The sequence below is a fragment of the Myxine glutinosa genome, chromosome 9, assembly GCF_964187855.1.
Source record: "Myxine glutinosa chromosome 9, kmMyxGlut1.1, whole genome shotgun sequence".
NCBI classification, from domain to species: Eukaryota; Metazoa; Chordata; class Myxini; order Myxiniformes; family Myxinidae; genus Myxine; species Myxine glutinosa.
In genome coordinates, this window is record NC_136269.1 from 130,935,106 (window position 1) to 130,944,800 (window position 9,695).

General features: G+C 44.3%; 1 protein-coding gene across 9 annotated transcripts in view; it reads left to right on the plus strand.

Moving 5' to 3' along the window:
* Nucleotides 1–6,408, plus strand: part of LOC137434922 (papilin-like) — a 114,183-nt gene extending 107,775 nt beyond the window's left edge. For all 9 annotated transcript variants that reach the window (XM_078784924.1, XM_078784929.1, XM_078784927.1 and 6 more), the window contains 3 exons: nt 2,854–2,981; nt 3,163–3,271; nt 4,626–6,408. In XM_078784924.1, the coding sequence (XP_078641050.1) occupies nt 2,854–2,981; nt 3,163–3,271; nt 4,626–4,866 (478 nt within the window). In that variant the 3' untranslated portion in view covers nt 4,867–6,408. The remainder of the gene's footprint in view (nt 1–2,853; nt 2,982–3,162; nt 3,272–4,625) is intronic.
* The last annotated feature ends 3,287 nt before the right edge of the window (nt 6,409–9,695 follow it).

Consider the following 9,695-nt stretch of genomic DNA (forward strand, 5'->3'; position numbering starts at 1 on the left):
ACTGGAAAATTAAATAATTATTTTATCTGGATTCGCATTCGCATCTTCACCAACATTGAATCAATTTGTTCTTGTCACACACACAATTTTTCCACTAAGTTTTGTCTAAATCCATCCACAACTTTTTGAGATATCTTGTTCACAGACAGACAAACAAACAAGAAATATGTTGTGCATGGCACAATACTTGAGAATCTCTCAAATAAGTTGTTAACCTTTTCACCTTTCGACATCAACATTATTGGTGGTTGAATTAAGTGACCGGATATGCAAATCCTGTTCAAATTTCAAGTGAATTGGTTGAAAATTGAGGATTTTAGTAACTTCACTTAAGATGTTGACCTTTTGGCTTATGTTGACCTCAAAAATTATTGGTGGTTAAATTCAGTGACCTAATATGTTAAGCCTGTTCAAATTTCAAGTCGATTGGATGAAAATTGAGGATTTTAGAAATTGCACCTATGATGTTGACCTTTGGCCTATTGACCTACAAAATGATTGGTGATCGAGTTCAGTGACCTAATATGTAAATCCTCTTCAAATTTCAAGTCGATCGGATGAAAATTGAGGATTTTAGAAACTTTGAAAAAATTTGTTGACCTTTGCCCGATGCTGATCTTGTGACCGATGTTGATCTCAAAAATAGTTGGTGGTTTAATTCAGTTAGCGGATCCTGTTGAAATCTCAAGTTGAAACCTCAATTTTCAAACCCATCCCTCTCTGTACCCACCATACCCAGTCGTACCCTGCTGCTCCTGGACTCCGTGTCCTTTCCTCCTGACAAGGTGGAAAAGTTTCTGTCAGCCCTCGACTCTGATTCTGCAACTGGACCCGACGGCATCAGCCCACGGGTCCTAAAATCCTGCTCTGCTGCTCTATCTCACCCTCTCTCTGTTCTCTTCACCCTCTCTTTTGCTCAAGGTCAACTGCCATCTGCTTGGAAATCAGCCAACATCACCGCTTTGCACAAAAAAGGTGCAAAAACAGATCCTAGCAACTACAGACCAATCAGCCTTCTCCCAATTATCAGCAAAGTCATGGAATCCATCATTGCTTCTGATATGAAATCTTTCCTCTTCTCCAATGGCTTGATCTCTGATCATCAATTTGGTTTCAGACCAGGTCACTCTACTCTGGACATGCTGCTTCTGCTGTCTCAACAATGGATGGAGGTCCTCAATGCCAAACAGGAAATTAGAGCTGTCTCCCTCGACATATCACGTGCCTTCGACACGGTCTGGCACCCCGCTCTGCTCACCAAACTCTCCTCCTTTGGTATCCATGGAAATCTCCACGCATGGCTGGCGGACTTCCTCTCTAGTCGTCGACAACGTGTGGCCCTGAATGGGTTTCTCTCATCTCCTCTTCCTGTTCAGGCTGGAGTTCCCCAAGGCAGTGTTCTGGGCCCCGTGCTTTTTCTGGTCTTCATCAATGATCTCTCTGACTCTCTCGAAAATCCTCTCTATCTCTTTGCTGATGACTCCACTCTCTGCCGCTCCATTCCTCTTCCCTCAGATCGGCAGTCTGCTGCCTCCTCACTCTCTGAAGACCTGGACAAAATCACAGACTGGTCAAACAAGTGGAACATGTCTTTCAATCCTGACAAATCTCACACTCTTACTATGTCTCTCCGAAAAGATCGACTGGACAACCCTCCCATCTACTTTCTCAACAATCCTCTCCAAGAAGTTCTGTCGCTCAAGATTTTGGGTCTCACTATCTGCCATGATCTTTCTTGGGAAAACCACATTTCCAAGCTGGCCTCCAAAGCCAGTCGCCGACTGGGCATCCTCCGTCGTGCGAAGTCCTTCCTCGGCACACCTGAGCTCCTCACCACATACAAGGCTTTCATCCGCAGCTCAATGGAATACTGTTCTCCCCTATGGGCCGGTGCTCCTGCCTCACACCTAGCTCGGCTTCACGCTGTTGAAACCAAAGCTTTCAGAATTATTGGAATCTCCCGCGATGAAGCTATCTCTGAGGGCCTTTCACTCACTCACCGCAGGCAGGTAGGTGGTCTTTCTGTCTTCTACCGACTCCTCTCCGGCCTTGCACCCCCAGCTCTCTCTGTGCTCTGTCCCCCAAATATTCCTACAGGTCGCACAAGATCTGCCAGCAACCCTCTGATGGTTAAACTGCCGAAATCTCGGCTCTCCGCTCACCTTCACTCTTTCATTCCTCTTTTCTCCCGCCTCTGGAACAAACTCCCTCACTCCCTTCAATCCCACTCCTCCCTCCAGGTCTTTAAAACAGCTGTTCACCACCATCTCTTATCTTCCCCCATCCAAAACCTTGATCTTTTCTACCCCCGCTAATTCACCCCAGATCCACCTTGTTTGAAATTCCAACTTCTTTCCTGGAAGTCCTGGCAGTGTCCATATGTTTTATACCTCTCCCACTGCCCCCTTCCCACGCCCCCCCCCCCAAAGCCCTCGCCCTCTCTCAGATCTCTCGATGTCTCCATGTCTCTCGGTCCCTGCTCTCAAATGTTGTGTTTGTGTCCTTCCCCCTCTCTCCCCATCTTGTCTACCGCTCCCTATGTTATATGTTTTATGTGTCGGTTTGTCTTTCTGTGTGTTCATGTGATTAATGTTCGCTCTTTCACGAGCCTCGATATTGTATACAAAAAAAAAAAAGAAAAAAAAAAGTGTTTTGCCAAGTAATAACGCACAAGACCAACCAATACACTTCAAAAATCTTTGATTTTCACAAGTGACAAACAGACAGGGCTGGAAATATAACTTCCATCAACCTTCAATGGTGGAGGTAATTAGGCCATTTTGCTGAAATGCTAGCATCACCAGGTGCATGTGGATGCTCTTTAGTCGAATTGCTTTGTGCGTGTGCGTGTAGATACAACTTTTTTCCCAATGGCACTCTTGAAATCTCCCCCGTGCAACAAAGTGACGATGGCACATTTACCTGTAAAGTGACGACTTCCCGTGGCCAGAAATTTGGCAACATTAAGCTCAGAGTGAAAGGTATTTGCATCATATTATTTTTCTCCTTTTTTATCATCACATACCCAGTGCTCATGATCTTCAATAATGTGTTATTGGGCACATTACATTATTTAACTTGTTTACTATGCACCTTCATACTTTGGTCTGTGGGTGTCATGGAAAGTCTGAGGTTATGGAAGCATGTATTTTTGTACTTCAGAGGGTGTCTGGATAAAACTGATGCCAGTAGATCAGGAAGTGGATGCGAACGCTCGGGTGGAGATGCCATGCACACCGTCACATGAGCAGGCCTCTGTACAATGGACCAAGTGAGTGCAGATGTCATGCATGAGCAGAGTAAGGAAGGCTAAACTCTCTGTGACTAACACTGACTCTTGGTCAGGAACATTTGATAATCATGAATATTCTATAAACCGCGCACATTTGCTTATTGTGTCCTGTTTAGTTGGACTCAACCAAATTGAACTAATCATTGCCTCTTATATTGTCCGGCTTTATGGAGCCATAATATCTCAGGGCTCGCTTGTGAGCTTTCTGACTATATTTTGAGTAGTGTTAGAATTAGTTCTGACTAGATCTGCCAGTTTGATGTGGTGCTGGCGGAGACGACTGCATTATTGCGTGCTTCAGAAAGAATGTAAAACCGGCTGTCCCATCTGAAATGTGAATTGTTATGGATCCCGTGGTATATTTTCCACGAGTAAGCCGTACCACGGCGTACCAGTAACCAGGGTCAAGTTGCAATTTTGTATGTAGGTACGGTTTACTTATTGTGTGCATATGTCAAAGATCCAAAGTTCAAATTTGGTTGAGTCCAAGTTTGCGCAGGATCGTGTTCGGTAAACAAAAGTTGACGTTCGGCGAAACAATATTTGCAAAGGGTTGGTATCAAATGGTTTCCAGCAAATCTCAGCTCAGATGTTAGTCCTTTTATCTGTAATTCCTAACAAGTCTCAAAAATATTCCCAGTGCTTGGTGTCTGCTGATGATGAGATGCACATTTTAAGCTCTAATAAACTATTTGGGGAGGATAAGAGAATGAAATCTGTTCGACCCGATTGGCCATCTGAGCTCGCGTTATTGAGATCACCATCTTATGGCATTGCAAACTGGTGTGTAACAATATGGATGTAATTAGAACGTATTATGTATGTATCTATGTATGTATGTAATTAGAACTCTTCCAGGTTTTAAAATGCTCACAGGTCCCATGAGATTTCATGAATGCTGAACTTCGTATCGCAGTTGAGTTCAAATTAAATCGAGGCAAGCAGACTTTATCTTTGGGATTGGCCCCAAAGCCTGATTTTGCTCAAACACAGTTTTGGGATTAATGTTGGCACGATAGCTTGCCACTTGTTTGTTTGCCTGTGAGTTGTTTAACTCTCACTCGACAGAACAAGAGTGTCTATTGTAGGCCTTTTGCTCTTCATGCTTTTGGACTTTGAGAGCTGGGCCCGGTTGTTGGAAGCCATCCAGTGGATAAATTTATTGCACCGGATATGTGATTTATCCACAGGATAAGCTTATCCGGGCTTCTAGCAACCGAGCCCTGGAGTCTTAAAGCTGGCCACTGCTCAGCTGATGCTGTCAGTTTTAAATTGTGTCTACATTAGGGCTTCACGATGTGATCTCATCGGTTTCTTCTTTTTTTTTTTTCAGGAATAGTTTGCCGGTACTGTCCTTGCCGAATGAGGTGGCGGTACGGCGGGACGGCACATTGGTGTTGATGCGCGTGCAGCCTATTGACAGTGGCCTGTACGAGTGCACGGTTCAACTCGGGTCGAACTGGGACCGTGCACAGGCCAAACTACTCGTGACCCCATCGAGGCGTCCTGTTTTCCCCCACTGGGCACCGCGTGTCAGACGCTCAAAGCGTAGGCAACATAAAGTGATGTCATAAACCATAAGCAATTACGTTTTTTTTGTTGTTGTTGTTGTTGTTGTTTATCGTAGGAAAGCCGCGCTTTTCACTGTGTGCTTTTCCCATGCCCGGTAAGATGCACAGCACTTCTTATAACTAGATGGTATTCATAGAATACTTACCCTGCGCAGTCAACTTGTTGCGAGCCAACTCTTCTGTTTTTTTACTTCTTTTTTTTTGATCCAATATGGCTGCCAGACCACGTGAGCGATGACATAAATTTATATTCTCTGATATAATTGTTGCATAAATCACGCTAAATACATTTCAAACTGATCAGACCAAGAGTTGTCCTTGTCGAATTATGACGTCATAATTATGGCACCAATGACGTCATCATTAACAACACTTATTCCCCATATGGAGTTCTTTACAATGAGCCATGTTTCAATTTTTTCCATAGGGCGGTTTTGGATAGAGGTGCAACATTTTTCGGTTTTTCCAAGATGGTGCCTGTACCACATGGCCTATGACGTCATGATTATCATTTAAAATATTCTAAAAGAGTAGGCGTGCCTATGATGAAAATTTCGTGTCCATCAGACCAACGGTTGCCGAGAAAATGACGGTTGCGACGGTTGCGAAAATTTGTTTGTCTTTTTAAATGCACACACGGCACACGGCACACGTATGTAACTGAGTGCTTATGAATGTAACTGAATGCTTTTCGCTTCGCGAGCGCAGGATAACTAGCTGGAGGGAGGATATTATCCTCACGAGGCCTGGGCTAGCCAAGTCCTGCGGGACAAGATGTGATTGTGCAGTTACTTTCTTTGTGCCACTCTTGCCTGACTTGATCGAAAATTGCATCCATTCACATATCTCTCTATATTATAAAAGAAAGTTTTTGTTTGTTTGTCTGCGCAAGCTAATCTCCTGAACGGTGAAAGATAGGAGGAAACCTCTAATACAAAAAATGCAGGGACGGGCCCTGGGAAGGTTTTAGGCTAGGTGGCGAGACCGGTCGAGGCCGCTTCGGCCGGGCCAGGCCCATTTAGCAATTAAAAGCTGAGCTGAATTATAGTCATCAATCTTCTACGGCCGCGAGTAAAAGCTGAATTATGGTCGTAAATTCATTCAAAAAGAACCAAAAATGTCGGGCCGGGCCCCGGGAAGGTTATAGGCTAGGTGGTGAGGCTGGTCGAGGTCCCTTCGGCCGGGCTGGGCCCATTTCGCAATTAAAAACGGAGCTGAATTATAGTAGTCAATATTCTACGGCTGTGAGTAAAAGCTGAATTATAGTAGTAAATTCATTCAAAAAGAACCCGGGCAACGCCGGGTGCTTTCGGCTAGTCTTCTTATAAAATGTATGAGGTGAGTGAAACCCCCACAAAAACTTGTTTGGATCATTAATGGACAAATAAACTTGTTTAATGACGTTTTATCATGCATTTGGATGTTTTCCGTTTTATTAAAAGTGCCTTTTGTGAAACCATTCTGATGATGTAACAGGTTTTGGGCAGATGCTGTGTGTAAATGACTTTCTTCTGCACTCTCTGAAATAAATGCTTAAAATCCTGACATTCTTGATTTATTGTGGCTTACGAAGCGAGCTGTGGAAAAGCCTTTGGCTCCATCCATCGTGACGAGATGATGATGAAGATCCTATCCGCATATGAAATCCCTGATCAACTTGTGAAAACTATTTTGAATATGTATAGGGATACACATGCCAAGATACTCTCATCTGATGGAGAAACGGAGCTTTTCGAAATTCTAGCCAGAGTACAACTAGGAGACAGACCTCCTTGCCCCTCGCCTGATTGTCAGAAGAAATGGAACAAGAACAAATACAGAGAGAGACAGAGAGAGACAGAGAGAGACGGACACAGACAGAGACAGACGGACACAGACAGAGAGACAGACACAGACAGAGAGACAGACACAGACAGAGAGACAGACAGACACAGACAGAGAGACAGACACAGACAGAGAGACAGACACAGACAGAGACAGACAGAGACAGACAGACAGAGAGACACACAGACAGAGAGACACACAGACAGAGAGACACACACAGACAGAGAGACAGACACAGACAGAGAGACAGACAGACACAGACAGACAGACACAGACAGAGAGACAGACAGACACAGACAGAGAGACAGACACAGACAGAGAGACAGACACAGACAGAGAGACAGACATAGACAGAGAGACAGACACAGACAGAGAGACAGACATAGACAGAGAGACAGACACAGAGTGAGAGACACAGAGTGAGACACAGAGAGAGACAGACAGAGACAGGTCTCAATCACGCTGTTGAAACCAAAGCTTTCACAATCATTGGGATCTCCCGCGATGAAGCTAACTCTGAGGGCCTTTCACTCACTCACCGCAGGCAGGTTGGTGGTCTTTCTGTCTTCTACCGACTCCTCTCCGGCCTACCTCCCCAGCTCTCTGTGCTCTATCCCCCCAAATATTCCTGCAGGTCGCACAAGATCTGCCAGCAACCCTCTTATGGTTAAACTGCCAAAATCAAGACTTTCTGCTCACCTTCACTCCTCTTTACTCCCACCTCTGGAACAAACCCCCACTCCCTTCAATCCCACTCCTCCCTCCAGGTCTTTAAAACAGCTGTTCTCCACCATCTCTTATCTTCCCCCATCCAAAACCTTGACCTCTTCTACCCCCATTAATTCACCCCAGATCCACTTTTTTGAACTTCCGACTTTTTTCCTGGAAGTCCTTGCAGTGCCCATGTGTTTTTTTTACCTCTCCCACCCCACCCCCTTCCCACGCCTACTCCTCCCCACCCCCACCCCCTTCCCACGCCTCCTCCCCCCCAAGCCCTCTCCCTCCCACAGATCTCCCGATGTCCCTGCTCTCAAATATTGCACTTGTGTGCTTCCCTCTCTCCCCATCTTGTCTCCCGCTCCCTTTATCTTATGTTTTATGTCAGTTGTTTTTTTTGTGATTCATGTTAGCTCTTACACGAGCCTCGATCTTGTATACAAAAAAAATCAAATCAAACGATGGAATAAAACCTGAGATGGTCAAAGATTTGAAGTATCTTGGTTCCTGGGTTAACACAACTGCTCTGGTTATCAAACAAAGGAAAGCTGCCGGATGGAGAGCTTGCAACAAACTTTCAAGAATATGGAAGTCGACACTCTCTCGTCGTAAAGGAACGACTCTTGATGGCAACAGTCGAATCCGTCCTGCTTAATGGAAGTGAAGAATGGATTCTCACTGCGACCCACGAGAAGGGACTTGATGGATTCTATCTACACTCGACGTAAATTTTCATCCAATTAAGCTGAAAATAAAAAAGCAATTTCATAGCACATTACTGAATTGGTAAAGCAACTACTTTTTGAGGTCAAAATGTGTAAGGTCAAACTTTCAAAATCATCAACTCATCTGAAAAATAATCAGATTGACCAGATTTTGAATTAGGAATTTTTTTAATGTTAAGGTCAGTTTTAATCTTCATGAAATGGCCAATTTGATTTATCCATGGTAAATTTTTTGGGGGGTGGGTGGGAGGCGGGGGGGGGGGGGGGCGGGTGGGAGGAGGGTGGTGGTGGTGGATTTTGCAAGTATCGTGAGTCCGGATGCACGACGTCTTTCTTGTTTAATTGGTGTTCTTCGTGGAAGAACACCAATTTCAACATATTTTTTAGCATTTAAATGAAAGTGTCAAAATGGTTAACCATAATTGTGTTCGTGAATGCAAATCGGACTCACGGATGTATAGGAAATATAAAAAATATCCTTTGATAAGTCCTTATCATTTCCTGTTAATACAAGCAAGCAGCGATAGTGGATAAACAAACACACACACACACACACACACACACACACACACACACACACACACAAACACACACACACACACACACACACACACACACAAACATACCCTCACACATACACACACACACACACACATACACACACACACACATTTACTTTTAGCAATAGATGCAAAAATGGAGTATAATTTATTTTCTGTCCCTGGAACCAAATAAACAATATATTTATAACAGGCCACAATCGTGGCTGTTATAAATATACTAGCAAGGACCCATGGAAGTTCCACGTAATGTAAAATGTGACCAAGTCCTCAACTCTCTCCCACCTCACAAACCCCAAGTCCTCAACAACCCCCTCCCAACCTTAAGGGGTCAATCCCCTCCCCACTCCAAGCCTTCAACCCTCCCCCTTCCCACCACAATTCCTCAACTCCCCACCTCCCCCCCCCCCACAAAGCGTCGACCTCCCCTCCAAACTCTCCCATCTTTTCCCATATCCCCCCCCCCCCAACCCCCAACCAGACGTCCTCACCCTAACCCTCGCAACCCTAAGGCATCCATCCCCTCCCTACTCCAAGCCTTAAACCCCCCCCTTCCTACCTTAACCCCCCCTCCCCACCTTAAAATACACATGAATATATATATATATATACACGACCGGTCAAAAGTTTTAGAACACCTCAATTTTCCCAGTTTTTATTTGAAATTTACGCAGTTTAATGTCCAGTGAATAACCTGAAATGGTACAAAGGTAAGCAGTAAACTGCTCGAGGTAAAAAAAAAAAAAAGTTTAGGTTCGCAAAAACGGGAAAATAATGTAATTTGCACAGTTATATTGTAAAAAAGGACTTCTTCAGGGAACAAGTCATGGGTTAACAACTTACAGCTGTTCTGCAGAAATGTAAGTAAATTAAGCCTTGAAAATTGATGCAAACAATTCCTACAGGTGTCCCAACCTCTGCTGATTACTTGATTACAAACCCCCTGTCTGTATAAAAGCAGTATTGGAACAGACTGTTATTACACCCTCTGAAACATTATTTGGAC